Source organism: Ornithodoros turicata, chromosome 2 (genome assembly GCF_037126465.1).
Source record: "Ornithodoros turicata isolate Travis chromosome 2, ASM3712646v1, whole genome shotgun sequence".
In the NCBI taxonomy this organism is placed as follows: Eukaryota; Metazoa; Arthropoda; class Arachnida; order Ixodida; family Argasidae; genus Ornithodoros; species Ornithodoros turicata.
Window position 1 is genome coordinate 58,636,036 of NC_088202.1, and position 24,613 is coordinate 58,660,648.

The 24,613-nt window shown below is 46.6% G+C and overlaps 1 protein-coding gene across 1 annotated transcript in view; it reads left to right on the top strand.

The window, feature by feature from the left end:
- The window catches only part of LOC135384689 (mucin-17-like), a 63,256-nt gene that overhangs the window by 18,554 nt on the left and 20,089 nt on the right, over positions 1-24,613 (top strand). Inside the window, exons 2-10 of the mRNA XM_064613879.1 lie at positions 1,494-1,604; positions 4,466-4,594; positions 5,101-5,232; positions 15,492-15,616; positions 15,823-15,878; positions 18,820-18,983; positions 19,044-19,226; positions 20,179-20,251; positions 22,326-22,366. Coding sequence (XP_064469949.1) covers positions 1,494-1,604; positions 4,466-4,594; positions 5,101-5,232; positions 15,492-15,616; positions 15,823-15,878; positions 18,820-18,983; positions 19,044-19,226; positions 20,179-20,251; positions 22,326-22,366 — 1,014 coding nt within the window. The remainder of the gene's footprint in view (positions 1-1,493; positions 1,605-4,465; positions 4,595-5,100; positions 5,233-15,491; positions 15,617-15,822; positions 15,879-18,819; positions 18,984-19,043; positions 19,227-20,178; positions 20,252-22,325; positions 22,367-24,613) is intronic.

The following is a 24,613-nucleotide window of genomic DNA, read 5'->3' on the forward strand; positions in this document are numbered from 1 at the left end:
TATACGGTTTGGTGGACTATAAACCGCGCCAAAAATCACATTTTGGGGTGCACGATTTAACTTTTCACCACACCGACTCAATGGTAGTAGCCCTCTCTGTAACAGTTGTCGGGAATTTAATCATGTCCTTGGACAGCGACGCCAGCAGACGTGACACCTTCTTAGCAATGCGGCATACTGTAGACTATGAATGAAACAAAGGCTCCAGCTTGAAATATAGCGTAGAAGTGCAGTGTTAGCAGCAGTTGGTTTGAGCGGCAGCACCAGGTTGTTTCCGTTGCTCATATGAGAAACTTGTGCTTCAACCAGTACATCAACGCGCGGAGTCGCACTTTTTGTCAAGCAGAACCTTTGTCTAAACGTTTCACCATCCAATGTGCTATATGAGTCGTCTCGTCGGCACATCTGCCTTGGCATTCCTGCTCTTGGCAGAAATAGAATCCTCTGCATCTTGAAGATCATTATTCTCGGACAAGAACCCAGATAAACGTATTGCAGACGACCTCCAACAGTTTTGTCGTCTGCAATACAATCGCAACTGAAGTTAATTCGACAGCATGAAAAAGACCGCAATTGGTGAAAATTTGGTTTCGACGAAGAAAACAGCCAAGGCAGCACGTGTAAAAAGCTACGGCTATTTATTACAGGGGGACACTACAATACATCGAATCAAATTCTTGATCTGTACTCGCCTGTCTGCGTAAGCTTCGTCATACTGTGACAAGAAGTTTCATATGAGGAATGCGTGGCAACAGAAGACAAGTTTCGAAAGCAAAAGCGAGACTCAAAGTTTTAGGAATCAAACACTTATTATGTGGCAGAAGTTAATTCACCAAGGCGATCCAATGGTACGTTTGGGCAACCCACTGCTACGCAGAGATCGTTAGTTGTCACTTTTCTCATCCGGTCTCCATTCGCCATATGTATCAACTGCACACTAATGCCTTTCGCTTGTATCGACGAGCTTAGGCTGGTGTACACTGCATGTTTCCAAAACAACCACATTCACAGTTTACACGCGAACACCGGGAGAGCCAACATGGCTGCTCACACATCTTTAGCTGTCACGCGAGGTCAATATCCTTTTCAGGGCACATCACTGCCACGTGTGTACGCCGCTCATAGCCACAGTTGCTTCGCGGCGCTAACACGGAATTTAAAAAAAAAAGTGCACCGTGCGTCGCGTTTCAAAAGCTGACTTCAGTCCGTATGTCCTGGAGATAGCGCGCAAGGGCACATTGCGCGTTTGGTGGTACTGCGTTGGCCACATCCTACCTTCTTAACGCAAAAGGGTCGATAGACTGGTCTATTGTCCAGACACCAATTCCTCACCTAAAGTGGCGATTCATTTACTGCACTTCATTCATGTGGCTGATCGAGCAGCTTCTTCGGCTAGTGCCTGCATGACATTCGTCAGCTTATGGCACTGAATTGAACTGAACGGAAAATGTGGAGCGGACAGGCATTAATTAACTCATATCGCTGTCTTGCAGAACTGGATCCTTGTTTATTTGAAGCCGCATGTGAGGGCCTCGGCGAAATCTGCAAAAACGGCCGTTGCGAATGTGAAACTGGCTTCTACAACACTACAAACGGGTGTCAAGGTGAGTACCCACAGCATATTGTCGTAAACGCAAGAAAAACTGGAGCTTTCTTGGGAAGATTCCTGCTAACATGCATGGGCGGCACGGGCAGCGCTGCTTATCGGCTTATCGGGGCCTTTGTGCTTACGGACATTAGTTCGTTAGAGCCCAGCTTAAAAAGTGCTGTGATATTTTTTCTCTCGGTTTCCATATAAGTGATATGGACAGCGGACACATATCACAGCACGGCAACGTTGGAACAATGCAACAGTAGTGGAAGGAGAACACTGTTATATTTATTTTATTCACTTTTAGATCCGCTTCATGCAGCGTAGATAACAGAATGTAGGTAGAGCAGCACTTAGCATTTCTCTGTTACATGTCTCGATTAATCTAACAGGCAGGATAGATACCTAGAACGGGATCAACCACACAGATCAAGCTAGAGCACTGCACGGGTCTAATTTTCAGGCAGTGTCAGGCCCAGGCCCGGCTGCTACGGCCCGTACCCGGCCCGGGCCCGACGTCTTCTATGTATTTCCAGCCCGGGCCCGGCCCTGGCCCAGCCCGTACCCGACTGTTTCCATGCTGAGGCTCGGTCCAAGCCCGCCTCTGCTCTATTTGTTCTCGAGGTTCGGAGGCGTATTTAGATTTACTAAAGAGCACAACGCAGCAAAGAAAAGGACGCAGCTAATAGGTGGAGAGTCAGGAGGTACACTCGACCGCAGCAGCGGCTGTGTTTCTCTAGTTTCTCTACCGGCAAGCCGCTCTGTGCTTGGTGGTTGCTTGCTTGGGAACGCAGCACGCAGCGGCGCGTGGGCGTATATACATTGCGGTTCAAGAGAGACTCATCGCCGCTCTATTGCACATGCTCTGGTGTTAGTTCCTCTTTCTTGAACTCTCACGCGAACGAAATATATGTCAGAACACCTTACCTAACCGACCCTCTTGCCGAACTCTCATAAAAACGAAATATGTCAAAACACTTAACCTCACTGACCCTCGTGCCAGACCCTCACGAGAACGAAATATGTCCCAACACCTAACCTAACTGACGCTCGTGCAGGACCCCACACCAATCGTCCCGAAATGTGTGTGAGTGCACGCGTGAAATCCAGACCCATTCACGAAATAAGCATGATCACGTGTAAAAAAGTGATCGTTCTCAGATGAGAATACCTGATATCCCATACCCAATGGGGAAAAAAAAGTAACGTGAAAATTCAGCTGTCCAGTCTCGTGAAGTGAAATATGTTCGCATACATGCCCGACCATGCCTGACGTTGTCAAGCCCGTACCCGGCCCGGGCCCGGTGGCTGAAGCCCGAGCCCGGCCCAGGCCCGCCTAAAAAACGCCAAGCGGGGCTTGCGGGTAATCCTGGGCCCGTGCAGTGCTCTAGATCAAGCTGAATAGAATGAATTGAACTTATTTCACGCTTAACATACAAAAGTAACAATAATTACTTGTATTGCATATTCATTACCAAAGTACACATTACTCGATAAAACACTGGTACATCAACATCTGGTAACAACTTTCGTGTATGAGTCCGCGTATCTTGACTTACCGCTTGAATCATCATGTACTTAAAACGTACATGCCAGTTAAGGTTTTGGTTTCACTGGTCGTACTCATGCGGACATAATATTACTGAGTTTCTCAGGCACATGACACAGGCTACTCACGTCCATGCTCGGGTTAAGTCAGGCAGCTAACAGATTTCCAGTAACACCAACGGTTGCTACAATTTAAACGGAAATTCCAGTTAAAGCTAATTATGGGTACTTGTTTTATACATGTAGCTACTGCGCCTGCATATGATCTCGTCGCAATAGGACGTCGCTACGTTCACGGTGTTACGTTTTGAAACGGAAAGATGTGCTGGAAATTTACCCGTTGCTTGCTGTGGTGTCTGGCCTTCCAGCTCATATGTGATATCTGTGATTATGATGTTTCATTTTGAAATGCAGCCATGTATGTATTCAAAACGGACCGTGTTATTTCTTTTATATACATTTTCACTTCGTGCGGCGCATTAACAGCTAAAGCGTAAATTCCACATATCATATGCCGTCATGTGTCCGTGACTCGTCTGGGAGTTTTTGTGTCTATCTGTGTCTATCTACGTGCGTGCGCGCTTTTAAGTAGCAAGCCGCAAAATTATGTTGTTAACAAGATAGCTTACTGCAAAGTGAGTTACGTTAAAGAGGAAGTGAAACGTGCATCCATATTTTACTTTTGGTTTCTGCTGCAGCGTGTTGTGCAACAAATAACACGAGCTCTTGCAAAAGAACGCCGAGCGCAGCTGACCACTAGCGCGCGAGAGAGGCCCCTGATCTGCGCATCCTCTAGGAACACAACCGCTCATTCAAGGAGCATCTAAATGAAGGAGGGAAATTGACGTCGCCGCGTGACGTTCGCACTTCTCATGGGAGGGCTAATCAGGTGTCCCGTGGCGTGACTGCCGAAGCGCCGCATCATTAGCAGGCGAATTTTCGGTCGCCAATGAGAGCTTACGGTTGCCTCTCACTCATGTCTGATGCCATGCAAGTCTGCTGCCATCACGAGGAGATCCTGCTGTGCCAATGGCTACTTTCTCCGGCATTTCTTCGTAAATTTCACTGCGCAGTGATAATACATCGCACGGCGAAAATACTATGCATAACGTTTCCTGATAGACTGCATGATGAATGAAACATGGTATCAGCCACGTTCAATGTCTCTATAGCTGGCTCCCTTAAGTATAGCGACCAGGAAGAACGAAACACACGGAGGCCCATACCTTCAGCCGGCTGTTATGGTCGATATGCTAAGCCAATACTCGGATTTTGATAGCCTTGTCACTTCACGCATTAAAGCTTTTTCCAATTTTTCCATTACAGCCATATGTACAGCAGCTGAGAAGGATGCCTGCTCCAAAAGAGGTGCCGTCTGTGCCAAAAACAATGCTTCGGAGAGGATATGTGTTTGCAGTCACGGCATGACGATGAACAACAAGATGTATTGCGCCAGTAAGTATGACCTGCGGTTAGGATGCTTAATATTGTAGTAGGCTTAGCCAGGAAATGAAGTGAAAGAATGTCCGCATCTTTAGCCTGTAGTTCCAAGTCTGTTGAAGCCATGCACTATGTATAAAGAACAACAATAACGACAGAAAAATTATGACGATGACGTGGGGTGTTTGACCGTTGGAGCAGTTCCCTATCCGATTACAATCGTCGGTTGGCCGTGCTATACCAAACGAATGGAGGATGAAACGAAGAGAAAAAGAACGAAAACCACCCAAAGGAGCACCGAGGAGGTGTCATGTAATATGACCATTCTATGTCATTATAGATTTTGTTCGTACGTAAGACAGCTTCCTGAAAATCTATTGTTGAGTCCTCCTTGGTGATACACTATTCAGCCAATAATTGGGCGTCCTCTGTACGAGAAAGACGCAGGGGAAAGGGGATTGTGCAGTTAATTGGCGACGCGGAGTAAACAAAGATTGCGTGTACACCTCTATTGCTTTCAGATCCTTGTGAGACCAGTGATCACAGCTGCCACCAATTTGGAGCAAAGTGTGCGTCTGTGTCAGGAAACAACTCTACAACATGTGAATGTCCGGCCGCTTACAAGGCCTTCAACGGAGGACATTGCGAGCTTGGTAAATATGTGTTCGCTACTTTTGAGCACATTCTAATTAATATGTCCTATATAATTGACTAACATTGTCTTAACTGTCCAGCAACAATTCATGGGTAACATATCGCAAAATAATTTATCTGTTAGAAACACCCAAGTGGTGCAGAAAATTTCCAGCCCTCTTCGTTGGGAGTCCTTTTGTTATCGTTACTAACGCATTGGAGCCTCCAGTGTCGTACTTGATATCGTATTTCTTTATAGCCTTAGCTTTATACTCTGCTTGCAGTTTTGTACCGATAGCCAAGACGCGGCCGAGAAGCCAAGACGAGTCTATAGTTCGCATTTCGCTATCCATTCTTTCGGTTTCTTTCTACAAACTATATGCAAACACTCCCTCTGGGAACTCTACGCGTGTCCACGCCAAAATACGATCAAAACACGGTTCCACAAAACATTCATTGCAAAAGGTAATCTTTATAGTGATGTGTCGTTCGTGAATGAACCGCTCAGACTGAACGACTCACTTGCTTGAAATGAATGAACTCGTTCACCAACGACCAAAATATTCCTTCACCCATAGAGTTAATATAGGAGGACTCTAGAGAACAGACTTGGCGCGCCGTCAATGGGATTCTCCTATCCCCGAGTGTGAGCGCACGGGCGCAGCCATCCGCTGGTCATGGACAGTGTTAGGGGACGAATTTCTGCCCGTAATTACAGCGGAGCTGCGCCATTTGTGTCACCAAGCTGAGCCTCTAGGTCGTGAAGCTCGTTCTCGGTTTTCACAGGTAGGCTCGGGGGCACATATGGGCTTTGCTATCCTGATGTCAGGTGCACCATGGCCTCAAGCTTAGTCAGCCGGGTGAAAACATCTGTGATTTCGTGCTTGACCTCAGCCAGGAGCGTTATCACTTTCCTCTCAAACGCTGAAAAAGGTACAAAGAGGCGAGATAAATGAAGAAAGCCACTTTTTAACTTTTTGACGAAGCCCTACGGGGCGGGGGGGGGGGGGCATGTTTAAACAATGCTACGGTATTTGGGTACTTACATGATAATCGCCTTGGATGTGCATTTCTGCTATCACTAGTAGCTCTCGCTGGAAGTGGGGGGAGAAAGAGAGGTTGCAGAGTGTGCAGGTGCTCTGAGTGTTCCAGGTGAGTATCTGAGCGCTGACTCAGAGTGTCGGAAATTGGCCTGTAATGCATACTGCACACTCATGCAGGAAGACAGTGATTACATCAATATTTACATTTCAATTTGTGGATGCTGCCAAGATTGGTTTACTGCCATGTCGGACATTTCGCTTCCTGTGTCCACCGATGAAGTCAACAAAGCCTGTGCATGCCTTCTCTCAGCACTCTCTATTGAGGCTAGAATTTTAAAATAGAATACGTGACATAATTAACTGTAAGTAAACTAATATCTTTGATAAAGCACAAAGCATTAAGAAATAAGCCCTTCTAAAGCAGTTATGGTATGCTTACAGGAGAAACAAATAATCCGGACGGGGTACTTTCGCCATGGTCCAGGTGGCTTGTTTTCCTTTACTAGTTGATCCCTCTGCTTATTCGTCAGGGCTGTTGGCCACACGCACATGAAGTTCTCATGTAGGGACCACACCAGTTGACTCTTACCCTAGAAACTCAACAACTGCAAGCCACTGGCCTGGTTTTGGCTTTGTCACCTACTAACGTACAGTAACTAAAATATGAGTAAAAGTTATGCTGGCAAAGTCAGGCACACATTGTTACCTCCATGGTAATATGATTAGGACACATGCTAGTGACTTCTGCAGAGTATATTATGTGTATGACGTCATTGCTTTTCGATGTTATCGCTACCGTGTCACGTGCGTGACATTTAATGCACGTATCACTTAGGTGGTACAAATTAATCCACAGACGGACCACAGAGCCGCCGCTAATTGCCATAGTTGTTTCGCTTTGTAAACCCCAATTATCATCATTACTTGTAATAATGTCGTCACGCGACAGAAGTACGTGTGTGGGAAGTAAACTAACCACTTGCAACCAAAATACTAAACTAAACACAACATAACTAAATGAACAATAAAAACTAAATGATTGTGCCCAGCAAATTGTTGATTACGTACATTTCATAATGCCGTAAGGGAAGGAAAATGACGCCTGTACGATACTGCAACTTCACACACTTGGTCACAAACGCTTCTCGTGGCCACGTCCTTGTGATCCGTGACGGTGTCCCACTGGATTTATAAATTTTCAACTCTGATAATGCCAATGGGTATTTGTACAGGTCGTGCAGATCTTCATACAGGTACCCAACAATTGTACTCTCATTTGTCTCGGATACCGCCGCGATACAGTCGTCTGATATCAGGCACGAAGAGTTGATGTCACAAGCAGCTTGCACGGATGATAGCCCATAATTCTTCCACGAATCATTTAGGCTTGCAGCAGAACGCTCAGATAACCTCCGGCTGATCTGAGCCAGTGGCCTAGAAGGGGATTGAATTAGGGACTTTAGCTTGCCTAAGTAATTTTCATACGGGAAAGCAGAGAAACGATCCAGCGGGCCGTGGTTCTTACATTCTTCAGATAGATGGCACACGGAGTGGACGTTGTACACAATGTTGTTAATGCCGTAAATGTCCCCGTATTCTTGAACGAAACCCCTAACTAGCTGTGAGGCTAATTTGTTGCAGGTGAGATACATTTCTGGAGACACAAGGATTGTTGTTGCCACGTGGAGTAACAGGAAATGATGATACTGCCTCATTGGCAAAGCTGTCTTTAAAGCAGCTGGTCCAGTATAGAGAAGGAATGAACGAAATTCGGTAGCCTTCCAGAAGCTGATTTCTTCAGTGCTTCGTGGCTGATGCTTAAACTCTGAAGGCAGTGTGCAGTTAACAAGGAACTCGTCGATAGCCTGCTTCTGTCGAATCCCAATCCTTGTTGGAAGTTTACCTTTCTTCGTCCAATTTGAGAGGAGCCGTCGAACCACTCCCAAGCAAACGCAATGCATATAGTCCATTGGAAACCCGTATACCATGTCAATTTTTAGGCTACAAAATGGTGATGTTCCATGATGATTCCCGGCATCTGTCAGTGACCTGAAGGAAGTGTCCTTTCTCAGAATATGCTGTTCAACGGAACGAAAGAATAAGCGTCCTTCAGCACATTCTCCCCGCTGGGTGTACCTGTCACAGCTGTGAAAGCCAGCATGTCCCTTTGTACATTTAACAAAACACCTTGCAGGTGTATCACATATGACAGCTGTGAGAGCTACATGCAAATGTTTATCCATAACAACCACTCCGTTGTCTTCTGGCTCTTTCATGTCCGTCAGAAATGGTCGCAGAAATTTCTCCAAATCCGGTGGTTTACCTGGCCCACAATATAGGCTTACTACAAATGGCTCCACATTGCTAGCATTTGACACCGAACATAGAATTGGCCAGAAGCATATGGAAGAGCTTTTGAAAACAGGAATGCCGTCGATGTTAATGTGCAGCATAGCTGTATCAGTGGAGTGTCGTAAGCCATCCTGTAGTTTTGCTACCACCTGCCACGTCAAACCGAAATCGATGAAGTTGTCGTGAATGATGCATGCCTTCCGTTGTGTGCGCAGGAGAGTTCGTGCATCACGTGGCATGTCTACGTATCCGATGTCACGCAAAAGCAGAGTGAGGTCGTTTATGGCTTTGTGAGTCAACTGATGCTTCTGCGCGATATGGGACAACAGCTGCCGGACTTGTTCGGTTGGCAGACGTAGTGACGGTATTGTCCAGTATTTTCATCTGGCTGCCCACCACGGCGGTCCTGGTCACCACTAACTGCACTTCCGAAAGTATCCTCGAAATAGCATTCAGCGTCAGACCCAACTTCTTGAATATCGAAGTCTGCTTCTGAAATTTCCTGAGCGTAGTATTCTGAATCATACTGGCTGTCCGCTGCTCGTGAGCTACTTCTTTATTCACTGAGGCTTTCTATCCCCTCACTAAAATGATTCTCCCCCTTTCGAACCACGTTTTCCAGACATTCCGGAACACTGATGTCAGAATCTTCAATTTGTTGTAGCACGTCTCTCGTTTCTTTCCTTATATCTCTGTATTTCTTCCAACGCGGCATTCCTGTTTTTATGAGCTTGTCTTGGTCTTGACTTCGTCAAAAAAAAAAAGAAAACAGAGCAGTGTCACACACGGACGCTACATTATGTCCCCTACACTAACCGACACCAAGAGATCAGGAGAATTAGCCCTTTGCTTCAGCAGGGCTATGCTTCCAATGATTTCTCCCTGTTTTCCTTGCAGAAATATTTTAATTTTCCCTAAATCTATCCGCTTACGTAAATCTCAAGGCAAACATTGCTTTTCCAATGAGCTGCGTGAAATAGCTGACGCTTGATTAAACAACTCACAATTCCATTTGAAATGTACCCACTACGGAAGCGCGTACTGTTTCTAATCGAGTCCTAATCACATTGAATGCTTACCAGTGGACTTGCAGAAGCCATGATCAATTAGAACCTGTTTTGCGGTGATTTGACGGCAAGCGTTCCTCGTTTTTAAGCACTTCAAAGTGTGCAACCGCCAACCACGTGCAGCGCGCGCATGCGCAGAGTGCTGGAGACGCCGTGAAAAAAAAAAAAAAAACAAGCGATTGGGGTGAGGGTGGACTTTTTCCTTTCACTGGCGCGTTGACGGGGTTCGGCAAGCTATTGGCTCCCAACGGGAGCGACCAGACGATTTCTCCCACGGCGCCGCCGACTGCGCCCGATGCTGGCGAGGATTCTGCCCTCCGTCTCGCCCATCTCCGTCAAATCGGCAAGCTATCGGCTTCTGACGGGAGGCCCCGCATCAGTTCTCCCAGAACGCCGCGGACCTCACCCAATAGTGGCGAGGATTATATCGTTCCCATCACGGATAGACAGGTTACCGGCTCCGGACGGTAGCAACCGGACGGTTTCTCCCAGAGCGCTGCCGATTGTTCCCGGTACTGGCGAGGATGATCCCCTCCCTCTCGTCCGTCTCTGTCGTATCGGCAAGCTATCGGCTCCAGACGAGAGTCACAGACTATTCCTGCCAGAGCGCAGCCGATTTCGCCCGATAGTGGCGAGAACTGCGTTTTCCCTCTCGCAGTCGCCCATTGGACCGGCATCGTTCCTGCCGGGACGAACCGGACGATATCTCCCACAGTATTGCCGATTCTTCCCAATGCTGGCCCGATATTATGTGCTACTTGGGATCGTGGTTCGAGTACCGCACAGGTATGGTAACAGCGTCGATTGTGCACAGCATCTTGACACGTGTGAAAACGATAAAATACAAGATGGGACCTCACGACGTGAGACCAATACTACATTTGGTTATGCGTACCCGCTCATGTACGACAAAAGCAATGACCAGGGGATTGAATCTTGAGGCTGTGGCAAAGTTAGCCTACAAGACAGCACGTCAGAGTCATGTAAACTTGAAAGTTGAGGAATGTGGGCTCTATGTCCTCTATCAACACCCCTACCTTAGAGCCAGTCCTGATGGGGTAGTAACATGTGACTGTTGCCCACGGAGGGTTCTAGAGGTCAAATGCCCACGAGATATTTCTGCATTTGCAAAGCGAGAACTGGTGGGAGAACGTGAAAACATGTCTCTGAAGGTGACAAGCCGTTATTTCTCACAAGTCCAAATGCAGATGGGATTAGTGAATGTGCAGTCAGCTGACTTCTTTGTGTACGAAAGCGAAGGCAAGACCATCAGCTTTAATGTCCCCTTCGATCAAGACTATTTTGCTGAATTAGTTGTTAGGGGTTCATACTTCTTCAAGACATACGTCCTGCAGCAGATGGTTGAACAGGGTGTACCTTAAACACATAACTGAGAGAATAAAGTGAACATCAAAGTGAGTTTAAAAGTGTTTATCAGAATTATTTTGCAGTGCAATAAACTATACATGGGTTTTACATAAGCACTTATTCATTTTCTTGCACATGGAAAACTTTCATTACTAACACATCGAAACAACACAAACTCATCTTCCTATACAAAGAGAAACTTATTCTCACTAAAGATTCGTTTGCTGATATTTGCAAGCCCAGCAGCTATCATAACAATATCGTTAATGTACGGCAAGAGGTCCACAGGAAATCTCTGCTGGAGGATTTTAAAGAGCTTTATCATTCGGATAGTGCGTTCCACATGAACCCGAGCGCTGGCTATAGATTGGGTTGCCTGTGCTTCACCAGGGGAAAACTGCTTTTTATTTCTCAAGAATGGGAGCCGAATAACTTTCAGGCGACGTGCAATACAAAGCTCATCAATCAGGAACCCCTTGTCAATCATCACACTGTCGATGTGCGGTTCACAGCTTTGGAGAACTCCATTCTCCTTTGTAATGAATGCGTCCGAGCACCTTCCCCCATAAGCACGGCTCACGTAACTGATGAGACCGCCAGGCGTCTCACACACGAGTATCTTGACAGTGTGGGTCTTTCTGTAATGGCTGTATGTTAATATGCAGGATGCTAAATCTTTAGGCTTCTGAATTGGAGTCTCTGTGCAGTCCAGCACCATGGGGGTGCTGCTGTAGTGTTTGAAGTACTTTGTTAGGCTGCCAAGTACAACGTCTTTGGATGGAAGAAACACAGCATGCTTCAGGATAGCACTATCTATGTACATCTATGTACTCCGAACAGTACACCAAGAAGGGGAAAACAATACATTGTGGTAAAGTTTCATGAAAGTCATCACAACTGCATCTTCATCACTAATGCAGAAACTCCTTGGAGACTGAAGTTGACGCGTTTCTGTGTACAGCTCCGTTACATTATAAAAAAACAGCAAATGTTCCTATTCCTGTGGCACAGCGAAGTGAGTCTTCATCCGAAAGTTTTGATATTGAAACCATTTGTTGTCGGCCTCCAGGTGTGTGGATAAGAGGGTTGACCTGTACACCCACTTCTCTTGAAAATGCTTCAAGCTCAGCTGCTAAACCTGGAAGAATTAAAATAAGGCTATATTGCATTTCGACAAGATGACTAGATACAGGCAGGCTGGTGGATCATATCTACGACAAGTAGAGCAAAGTTGGGTTCTACTCGTCGTTGTATTTGTCATGTGACATATATTTCTTTGAAAAGCTGATGCAGCAAAAGTAAAGGAAATCCTGCAGCTATCGAAGATGTTGTATAGTGGGCATATAAAGAAGTCACCAGTGTCGCCTTGCTCACTGGAGTTATTTTCACAGATGGCTTCCTCTCCTTCTTCAGACACAGTGAAGGCTAATGGAGCATATCCTGCTAAATCAGAAGCCCCCAGAATGCCACCTGCGGGATAGCAAAGCGTGAAAGAACTTTTGTTATTCGTTACCATCTGGAACGTATCAGATTGTGAATCTAGAGCTTGTACTTTGCATTCTCACTCCTATGTGTGGGCGACTAATTACACCACTACCCATACCTGCGTCGCTAAATTTTCATCCTGAAATACTTGATCGTCGTGATGTGAACTTTCACTCGCAGAGTTCAGCTCTCCTGAACAGTGCAACCGGGCAACAGAAACGTTACTCCTCAATTGTCTTTCCCGCAGCCTTTTCGTGCGATCCGACGTTGCAACAGCCTTCCTGTCGTGCTGTCGCAGAGGCAGATTCCTGCTAGACACAGTACCCGCTGCTAGCTTCCTGCTTCTCCACCCTTTAAGGGACGTTCATTAGCCACAACTATCGGCATTGCTTCGAGATCCTGGCTATCTCTGTTAACAACAGAATTCCGACTTACCGAACAACAAGGCGTCCACAGGGTAAACGAAGTCCTCTTCGGCGAAATGTTTGCTGCAGACGCGGCTGTATCGCGAAATTGCTTTGCCCATTTTAAGCTTTACTAGTCAATCTTTTCTCAGCCGCGCGTCCGTCGGATACATGTGAAAACTTACACCTTTTTCGGTAGCGTAACTGTTGCACTGTGGCACTGAGCAATACACCATCATCGTACAGTGCAGGAAAGGCTTTCACATAAAAAAAACAAAAAAAACAACTCAGTGAATCAGCTAGAAGATAGTCAAAGCACCCACGCCAACCGCGCTACCACAGGCAACCCTAAGCAACGGCAGAAACCTATCCAGTATGTGACGTCATAAAGCCGTGATTCGGCTGATCGGAGCGCCCCCAGTGTTCGCTCTCGAGGCGAATAGCAATAAAAGTCAATGGTTGCCTCTCCGTAAGCCGTGCCCTAAGTGCACTCTACATACGCGGAGGATGGATAAACGAGTGGGCTGTTCCGTCTGGAGTCTGAACTGCTTGGCTCCCAATGAACGTTTTCTCTTGCCAACTCCAGCAGTTCAGCTCTCTCTCTCTCTCTCTCTGTGTGTGTGTGTGTGTGTGTGTGTGTGTGTGTGTGTGTGTGTGTGTGTGTGTGTGTGTGCGTGTGTGCGTGTGTGCGTGTGTGCGTGTGTGTGTGTGTGTGTGTGTGTGTGTGTGTGTGTTGGGGGTTTAGATCTCTCAGCCATGTGGGACATGCTCGTTCTGACGCGTTCTCGGGCTCGCTTCAGTTTCAGTCAGCTCAGTGTTCGGCCTTGTGACACGCTTGACGCTCTTCCTCCCTTCTGTTCCCGTGTATTCTGGAGTCGTCTTGCGTTAATTTACGTTCGCCCAGGTAAACTAGATGAGGGCAACAGCAGTTAGCTGGCGCTAGGAATCTTATGCTTCACCTGGGATTATCCTGACATGCGTTGCCCGTCATTTTGGTGATGTTCTAGTTGCCGGGATTGTTGATATTTTACGTGCTTGTGTCGCTTGCGTTGCTCTATCTACCGCATTGTTCTCCTGTGCCTCAAGCATCGTTCGTTATGTACGACTTGGAAGAATTTGACAGACTGTTCTCCAATGTTACGCTGACTCTGTCAGTCCGAATAATCCGCGGTTGTGTTGCTGGCATTCTGTCTTCCGCATTCATTTCACCTTCCTCGGGAAATTCCAGGTTGATGTCCGCAGTTGTCGCCATCGCCAATATTGTTGAATAAACACAGAGGAAGGCGTTCCTGTACCTGTGCGCGTAGCCAGCATATATCACTGATGTATATGGCGTCGAGTCGCCTGCATCCCGCCTATGTCCAACTGCCTATATCAAGCTGGTGGCGTCGTTCGCCTGCGTTGGCGTTCGGTCTTAACTCGTTACGTGAAGGATCTCATTTAGACTTTCCGCAGCAGAATAGACGAAAACAGAACAACAGACGTGAGGTGAAGGGACTTATTCTGACCCGCGTGGTTGATTTCAAATTTTCTGTCTTGTCTGTTACTCTCATAAATGGGTATTAAATTTGTTGTATCAGCTTTAGCTTTTTCTTGTCTATTAAGAGTGTGCCGTGTTGTGCGACCGCAGAAGCTGAACTTGGTAGGACTGCTCAGCTCCAAGCGTGCGTCCGACGACTAAAACACCGCGTGTATCAGACCTTGCGAAGCCGAACATTGCTCCTAAAGCCTGGTCCGCGCTATTGCGTTTCAGTACGTCCGTCCGTCCGTCTGCGTCAATGTTTGTGACGGAGGCATGGGTTTCCGCACGTTCGGACGTCCGCACGTTCCGCACGCCCGCACTTTTCCGACGATACTTTACGAGAAACGGCTTACAGCCGACTACGTGAAGTGAAATAAAAGAAGACAAGGGCGCGCGGTGGCGCGGTTACCGGGATAACGACCGGCATTTCTTGCATCGCTCCGTCCAAAACTTGGCGATCCTATGCGTCCGCCGCTTTAGAATGGGCTTGACTCGGTTCGCAGACGGACGCAAATCAGACGGACGCATTGAAACGCAATAGTGCGGACCAGGCGGAACTGTGCCGCTTCTACCCAATACCAACTTTCATGACACATTCGTACTTCTTCTCTGTCTCGCGCACTTATTAAGCCTACTGTGATTAGATCTTAAAGAAGACCACTCGCTGTGGTCTTTGAGTTCCAAGTGCTCAGTTCATTGCAACAAGTTCCTGCATACTGCCTTTTAAATAGGTAATCAGTGAAGTTACGAAGGGTCCAGCATTCTGCAAGTGATAACGAAACGTATCGTATTTCGCTTTGTAATTTGTGTTAACTAAGCATCTCCGCTGAGGCACTGTCGCTACCTGCATGAACGCACAGGCTTGCATCAGGATACAGATTTTGATATCCTACCGAATTGAAGAATTGGTTGCGGACTATTAGAACATACGTTATAAAGTCCGTGTACGGCAAAAGTATACCACACAATAATAACTGACTGAGATTCTCAGTGAGAACCGTTGCTTTAAAGACGGCTGACCTTTTCATGATTCCTTAGCCGATGTATCGTACACGATGATACTGCCCATCTACAACGGAGGAGCGCAAACCAAACCGAGACGAAAGCGCCGTTCTGTTGACGACGTTGAAGGCCCGCAGCTTATTGAAGACATCACAGGTTCGGTAAGACTGACGTTTCAGCAGTTCTACAAATATTTCGTCAAACACGCCCACTGCTACCAACTGCTTTAAAAGTGGAACTAGCTTGCTGTACAGTTACATGTTAGAAAACATAATAATGCTTTTTTCATCCCGGTGAGATGACTTTGCTACGTTGTACCAGAATGTGTCAAGACGTAATGATAATAATAACTGTCCCTTCTGTGCAGATCTTGGCAACATATGGGAAACGCCTGGAATCCGTTTCGATCCTGTCGTGCTCAAGGTGAGCCAGTTTAAATATGCTTGTTCGTATATATGGCACGCTGCTCAACGATACCTCTCGATTTACTTTTAATATATATTACGTGTTACCTTTTGAGATCGTCGCGGAAGTGTTCGGGAACATAATGCGAGTCCTGCAACAACATGATGCGTGTAGAACACGAAAACCTCGCGTTTACCTTTACTCTGCTTTGACTCGCAACCTTGACCTCCGCTACCTGGCAAGAGCCAGAAGATGTGACCATGAGGTATTCTATACTAGCTTTTCGTCAGACTAACGTCATTCCGAAGTTTGCTATGCATACACTTTATCGAACACAGCAATAAACAATGCTATTAAAGGGGTTGTCACACTTAGGTGTATGCGGGTGAGTACATCATGAAAACATAGTACTGCAGGCGCGAGAATAGAGGCAAAATCGTTAAAGTGTTTCTGCGAGATATAAACACTTAGCGAGATATAAACCCTGAACACACGTATGCGTTAACCGGGTCCTCCAGAGACCATCAGACGAGCGAGACGTACGGCCATTCCCATTGATGTTCATAAACACGTCACCTCTCCCGCGCTCCCTCACTTGTGGAGACGCTTGATACCGATCCTTCGGTATCTGCGCTGCCGATTTCCTACGCGTCTATTTCCCTCTTTGTCGTAAGACTCGGAATGCATGTTCACGTCAATGTAAATACAAATATAAAGTGATCGCTTTCCACGCCGAGACCGGGAGGTGACACGGGTTCGAATCCTTTCACCGGCTGCGCTGTCTGAGGTTTTCCCTGGATTTTCCGAAGACTTTCGAGACGAATGTCGGCACAGTTCCCCTTGAAGTCGGCCCAGGACGCATACTAACCCCCCCGTCCCCACTCCTTCCTGCTGTCCTCTCTTCATCTGTCCACATCTATACGCCGCTCATAGCCACAGTTGCTTCGCGGCGCTAACACGGAATTAAAAAAATACAAATTGCCTTTCCCGTTGATTTGGCATAACTTGGGACGAAGTGTCGGAACCCAATCAATTAGGCGCAGAACCCTTTATCATTTGTCGAGGCGTCTAGCAGGAGCCACCGCGCAAAATATGTTCGTTCTGCGGTGTACTGTCACTGCGTAATCAAACTTACAAAAACACTCGGAGAAAGCGCCTCAGAAGGATGTCCCGGTCGTCCCGGTCCCCTCGAGGGGCGTCGGCAGCTTGCCCGTGCATTTCATATTTGTTTCTTTCTTCTCAACCCACGCAGAGCAGTTTATAGAGAGAGTTCGGCCATTTGGAGGAGCCTGACTTGAAGTGCGTCACGCGACGTCACGGCTGAATGACCTCCCTCGCCACGCTCTGTTGTTGTCCCGTCGTAAGCCGATTGCCGACGCCATATTGCTGCAGAGCGTCGTTTACGACGCAAGGAGAGAAGACACGTGCGGATTTCGTCCTTCGAGATCCCTTCGTCGTTGGATTCTTTCAGTTTGGCAACTAAGTCCCCCATATCACAGGCGGCTGCCGGTCATAAACCGGCGATTTCGGTAGATTACATTGAACGCGACAAGGCGACCAGCTGGGGGGCTGCATCACAATGGCAACCACCACTCGGGATTCTGTTTGGATTCAAGGCTTTTTTGGCAGTGCAGCGTCCAGTAGAAAACTCAGGGAAAACCTCAAACAGCACAGCCGGTGGTAGGATTCGAACATACCACCTATACTAATCTCCCGCATGACCTTGGCTACCACCAACGAGCGGGCGCTTTGGCCCACTCGACGATGCCGCTGGCCACTCAGTGTTTGCACAGCGTGTCTCACGTGATGCCGTCCACGTCGTCCGACACTGAAAGTTAGATCGTAGGCGGTGTGCTTCGGGGCATTCGCAGAAGTATAAAGTTCGCATATGTGCCGCCATTGCTGCGGGAGATGCATACACACTGGCCGAAAATGAGGAACGTAATATGCGTGCGACCGATAATGCCAGCAGGTGGCGTGCTACGAATCGTGCCGCCATTAAACTCGTCCAGATGTTCAGAAATGCGCACCAAGAGTATAATGACTTTAACAAGAAGTGAACGTGTTTGCTTGCGATACCCATGTTCCTGCACGAGGCTCATGGCAACCTATGGTCGGGTTTGACGCACGCAAACCATGTGCGGTCACAGCGGAGGGACCCCTTTCGTCCGCTGCAATGCCGTAGCATTCGTGCTCGTTTAGCAGTGCGCCAAAGAGTGCAGTGAGTTTTTATTGAGTGACGCGCCGTAGCAAAACGAAAAAGAAAAATAACTATAATAATAGTTAAGGGGACCAGATCAGTGGCTACCTGAAGCGCATCCACAATCGCACGCTCATGAGTACAGCCATGAGTACATGGCAGTACAGCCAATTCTGCTTCCACCGGAATACCACAGATCCAAAGACAATCAGTATAGAGTCAGTATATAGAGTCACCGACGACCTCGTGTCCCTCCCTTGACATTTTTGCCTACATGACGCGATATGATATGCGAATACGACGCAATACGCAATGGCAATACGCCGGCACTAATTCGAGCATTGGGGGGAGGGCAACTTCCACGATTGCACACAATTGATCAAGTAAACATAAAGACGCCTAACCTTCAGTTCAGTAAACTAACGCTGCTTGAAGAAGGCCCGCCTTGTTGCGGAGTTCCTGACACTAAGGCCGGTTTCACACTACAGTATTTGTCGTCTGTTTGTTTCAAAAATAGAACCTAAGGGCAATTGAGCCCCGTAGGTTGCCATGGGTCCGTTTTGGCTTCGTGAAAAACACGGAAGAGAAAATCGTGCGTGTGACATCGGCCTAAGCCTGAAGCGTGAATCTTAGCTATGTGCTTGGCATGTCGTTCACGTAAAGTGACTCGCAATCGGTACATACGGCACCTTACAAAAATACCGTTTCGTGGCCCGAAACACAGACGACAACCAGTTACTACTCATGTTACCATTCCAGAACGCAGAATGACATCACCTCTTGCACCATAACGCTCAGCTTCAAAAAAGAAATTGTTCCGGAAACGGAAGTGAAGAGACTTTTCACAACCTGCGTCGCTGCAGATGACGATGCGTATTGTGTCCTCTTCAACGTGAAGCTGTCCACTGAACGAATAAGTGAAAGTGTGTTGCTGTTGAAGTGACCTCGTCAACGCGAACAAACCGAGATTTTCTGAATTGCAGTTCTCTTGGAAGAAGTGGAATATTGCGATCAACTTCATGCAGCCCAAACTTGTTTGCCATGGAAACACACGGAATGCGGGCCGTCGTGGAATACATCGTTCGTGTGTTCTTGCCAAAAGGAGTACAAAGCCGTGCGACGGCGCTTTTCCACAAATGGAAAGGCTGTGTATGAGGACTGCGAACGTAAGTATCCCATCCACGTATTTTGCTTAGGCTACTAACCCCATGCCAATTGTGTACCAGTGATTTTTTTTTATCCTATATTACGAGATTGTAAATGAACTCATATGCCAAAAGTACGTAAAATAATGATGCATTAAGATGAAGCAAACAGTTTATAACACAGCATTTCTGAAGACCTCTCCAACACATTATGTCATCAAAGTCGTACAGCGAAACATGCACAAAGGACATGTGTGTACAGAGGTTGCGCAATGCAACTGGTACATCCGATCTTGGCCATGCCGGATTTAAGGATGGTAGACGGGGCGTATGGCCAGAGCCCCCACCAAAATGGAATCCCTACCTTCGCAAACTCCGTTCTTTCACTTTCACATAATATATGTAATCTTCATAATAATATACAATATTTTTTCCTGAAGCCCTTATACAGGGTGTCCGGTGAGAAAGTGTCATTGAATTTCTAGAAATAGGTTTTACTTAAGAAAATTATGAAACTACTTGGAATACACACAGAGAGATTTTTGCTACAGATTGAGGTAGTTTGCATGCGCGTCACGCATTAATTAAGCTAATTTTGCTAATTGAACTCTAAAATTAGCCAAGCAAAGGTAACGTTTTTCTTGACGAATTCCGAAGCCGATGACCATAGCACACTGTTCCAATCGAAATCAGAGTTTGTTTTTTTTCTGAAGATTGCTAAAAAATTGATAGCCGCAAAACCGTCACTTGGGGAGGCGTGGTCAATTAAAGCGGTTAAAGCACATTGACAAATCTAACTAATCGTGTTTGTGATTAAGTACACGGATTTGTCTCTTGACCCTCGATTTTAGGGGTAAAGATTTCGGATAGTCTTTATTGAGCGCATGTTAATGCACATGATTTTTAATTTACCCAGGTATTCACAATCCATGTCAAAAATAGAGAGTTGACGTATAGATTTCCTTTTCTGCAGATGTTTGCGCCCACCAGCAGTGTGGACCACACGGTACTTGCTTACCCTACGAGGATCACGGATTCAAATGCGAGTACGTGCAGGTTTTGTGCTATGATATGTTCCGTCACGTTCCATCACGTGGCACAATTACATTTCACGAGTACATACGCAGAACTCTTGAACACCAGTTGTACTCTGTTGCACTCGAAGAAGTAACGACAATATTTACATAGGCATCCGGCGCACCAGACATTGCATGGTGACGAGTAGAGGGTTACCGGTTAGTAACGCCCTCTACTACGCTGTGCTGTCATTTTAGAATTGTCAGTTGTAGCCTTGTGAAACGGCACAACTTGAAACGTAACGTAAGGCAGGAGCTGTGTTAAGGTGGCATGGTGTGAAGCGTTGCCCTTGCAGCTGCAGTTAGCTGCATTTATTTACTTTTGCTATCTGTCTTTGACTACTAGCAGTAATAATCTGGCAGCCACGAATTTGTTTTCATACCGAGAACCCCATTTGGTATGCGGGTGACCGAAGGTAGCGTAGCTCTTCAGTTGTCTCTCTCCTTGGGGTGAACTGAAATCTTTTTAACTGTTCTTGCGTGGAGGAGTATATACGCGACCGACATTAATGCAATCGTAATGGAAGAAGGGAACATCGCTATAGAAGCTACTGAGCAGAAGTTCTGTGCGAAAATTCTTGCATCGCGGCGGCCCTCAACGTGATCGCGTCGTTTAGTGTCCGGTGTGAAAAATGTGGGAACACCAGGGCATATTGAAAATTCTGAGCCCTCGCATGAAACATAACAGACTTCCTCGCCGAAACTAGGAGGCGACCCCGGTTCAAGCTCCGGTACACGGCATTGCTGTCTGTGGGCTTTCGTGGGGTATACCTCGGACGCTCTAATGGCGAAGTACACCTGGTCGACCTGAAGCCGGCGTACCCCGAGCATTCACCAACAAGCACTTCAGGCAAACGCATTGTCGCCCGTTCCACTAAACCGAAAGCGCCGCTCGCTCCTACAGGCTATGCCGCAGAATGACAGCATCTCTTTTCCGCCATCGACATTGTACGAGATGTACGAGAAGGATGGCGAGGACGAGAGCATGCACGAAAAAAAAAAAAAAAACACGTGGAAAATGAAGAGCATCCGAACGTATAGTATCTTGCAACTATAGTTATAGTTATAATGAGTTAATCTTGTGTGAAATTGGCATTCTGCTCCAATGCTTTTCAAGGTTGAGTATTTAGTACTCTACTGAGTTACCTTTTTGCCTGGTGCTCAGTAACTTAGCTTAAATACTTTTTGAAAGTATCTTGTACAATACTGCGGCGCTGCACCCACAGGAAGGAGCAAGCAGGAGAATCTCAGCAGCAGCTCACGTAATGTTCCGATGACGCTGCACAAGGGTGATCGCGCCATTCAATGAGGCTTGTGCACGTGACGTCACGCGCAGCCTTTGCGCGCCTTGGAGCCACGTGACATGGGAAAACATGGGGATGCTTCTGAGGCGTCTTTCTTCGGGCCGAATGAGGCAGCAGCGTATGTTTTTACAATTTTCTCTCGTAATTGCACGCATACCGCAACAACTCACGGGATGCCCTCCTACTGTGACTTCAGACAACAATATGTTTTCCAATGTCACGTGACCAAACATGACGTCACTGCACAAGCCTCATTCGCGTACTCTCCCGCACCTCCTCCTCACGCATTCTTCGCAGCGGAACGCCTAGGATTCCGCAGCTGAAGTCACGTGAAGTCACGAAGTGAAGTCACGTCGAGTCACGTGAAAATGGGGCCAAGGAAACGCCCTTCTGTCGTCGCTATGTTGGCACAGTGACGTCACCCATACGTCTCTCCAAGGGAGTTTTACTTTTAACCGTGAAGGATTCCAATGATTTGGCCGCTAATAATTGATACCTGCCAAGTCAGTAAAATCGAAAGCAGGGATCCGGTAAATTAGGCAATGCACTACCCTTCGAATAAAAAATGTACGAATTAATACTCAGAGAGCGAACTATTCTTTTAACTGTGCACATCTGACAAGGGTACCTCCGACAGGTAACAACAAGGGTAGTAGTTTACCCGATAACAGGACTTCGGCTAGTGTAACGTTGGATTCGTCGTGACCTCTCTAACGTTGCGTCTAATTTTGCATTTCCAGATGTCAGGTTGGATATTCGGGGCTGTTATGCGATGACGGCGGTAAGTACCACATAGCCGAAACATTTCGTGAATGGTTGTCATGGTGATAACGCAATATTAATTGTGTTCTTGGATGTTCTTGAATGTGCCAATGAAATATAGTACTAACCCTGCTGAGACAAAAGGGGAAGAGAAGAGCTAAGCAAAGAAAATAAAGTGTGTTTCAAAAAACGTGTCATTCGGACTTTATAAAAAAACGGGGCGACGGAAAAATACGGGGTAAACGGCATTTGTGTTGCAACTGAATTTGCCATCTTGCAAAAATATTTCATTTGATTTTAATTAAAATAAATTGAATTTCTTTAATTGAACTCCAAAATTTCCCAAGTCAACCTAACGTCTTTTTACAGAATTAGAGAGCCTGTAGCGAACTTAGTCAGATCCACCAAGAAATCCGCTCGATATTGCAAATGGAACTGCCCAAAAAAAGTCCCGAAATTGAGGCTTCAAAGTTTCGGGTATTCAATGGCGCACCAAATCAGACACAAAGATTCGTGAGAGGAGCAGAGAGGAGGACATGCTCCTGCCCCCATAAAAGGTAGAAGGTCGAAAAAAAAAAAAACTTGGGCGGGAAAAAAGAGGCGGAATCATTTTTGTTTGCCGCTTATCAACGTATGGTGGAATGTCACCCGCCTTGTTATCAGTGCGTCTTGTGCTGCACGCCGGTCAGGCGATAAACTGTTCTAGCTTCATGGGGGCAGGAGCATGTCCTGCCCTCCGCGCATCTTTGCGACTGATTTGGTGCGCTGTTGAATACCCGAAACTCTGAAGCCTCAACTTCGGGACTTTTTTTGGGCAGTTCCCTTTGCAATATCGAGCGGATTTCTTGGTGGATCTGACTAAGTTCGCTACAGGCTCTCTAATTCTGTAAAAAAAACGTGAGGTTGACTTGAGGAATTTTGAAGTTCAATTAAAGAAATTCAATTTCTTTTAATTAAAATCAAATTAAAATATTTTTGCAAGATGGCAAATTCAGTTGCCACACAAGTGCCGTTTACCCCATATTTTTCCGTCGCCCCGTTGTTTTATAAAGTCCGAATGACACGTTTTTTTGAAACACCCTGTATGTAAACACAAGCACTAGCGGAACTACGACACGCAGACCACCTTACGACGTCTTTCCTGAAACTCTTCTCGATATTTATCCTTTACATTCAGTGTGTAATGAAGTTATACTGCTGCATCATAATTAATCCAATCAAAAACAATTAAAAAGTGAACGCGAATGATACTTTGTCGTATAAAACCGTGAATCGTAACAATGTGGACTTATGGTAGTCATTATCCTTCAAGGGTACAAGCTGCTTAGGCACGCCGTCTTCGGCGAAGGACGTTAAACACGGTGTGCTGTGTGCCTAGATTTCAGTGCACGTTAAGGAACCGAACCCTCAGATGGGCAAACTTAATCCACAGACCGACCACTGTGGCCTCGCTCATGATCATAGTTCTCTCGCGACGTGACGCCAGGACTTATTTAAAATTATCGTTATGGTTCACTAAGGAAGGTTAAAAATAAAGAGAGCGAAGCATTCCAAAATCAGAAAAAAAATAGTGATGAGTGAGGTCATCTTCTTGCTAATGATTGCTACAATGATATTGATGAATGTAGGTAGGAGGTGGAAGTACAAATGTACACATCTCCATATCAGACGCACCTCGAAATCGCGTGGGCCGATTTCATGTCAGCACAGAATAGCTATGATGAAAGATGAAAGTCACTGAAAAGGTTAGCCAGCTGTAGGACTCGAACCCACATCTTCTGAATTGTCCATTGTTCCTCATTGTTCCTCCTCCTCTCTTGTTCAACAGAATAGCTTTCCTCTCTTGACCCTTTTTTCCTTCATACACGCCAAGGTAATTCGCACAACCCGCTCTAAACCTCGTGACGGCCAAGTACCGTCTAAACGGCTGGTACATTGTTTGGCAAAAATGTACCACTCGAATGCACAGGTAAACGGTATCGGTAGGGTAGGCTAACTGCGGTGCGAACTAACGCCCAGTTCCCACTGGTGACGCCCGACGCGACGTCATGGGGCGGGTAGTGACGTCGAGGGACGTCGGGCGATGGCACATTTTTCGCGTTCTCACTACAGGGAGCTTGCTTGTATGTCTCGCCGTTGACAAGACTCTTCGGCATATGTCCTCTGTCCGCTCTCCTTTTAGTGTGCCCTGTGGATCCTTCATGTAGTGAGCGCGCATTTCCCCTCACTTCGATGCTTCTGCAGCTCATTACGTTTAACTTTTAAT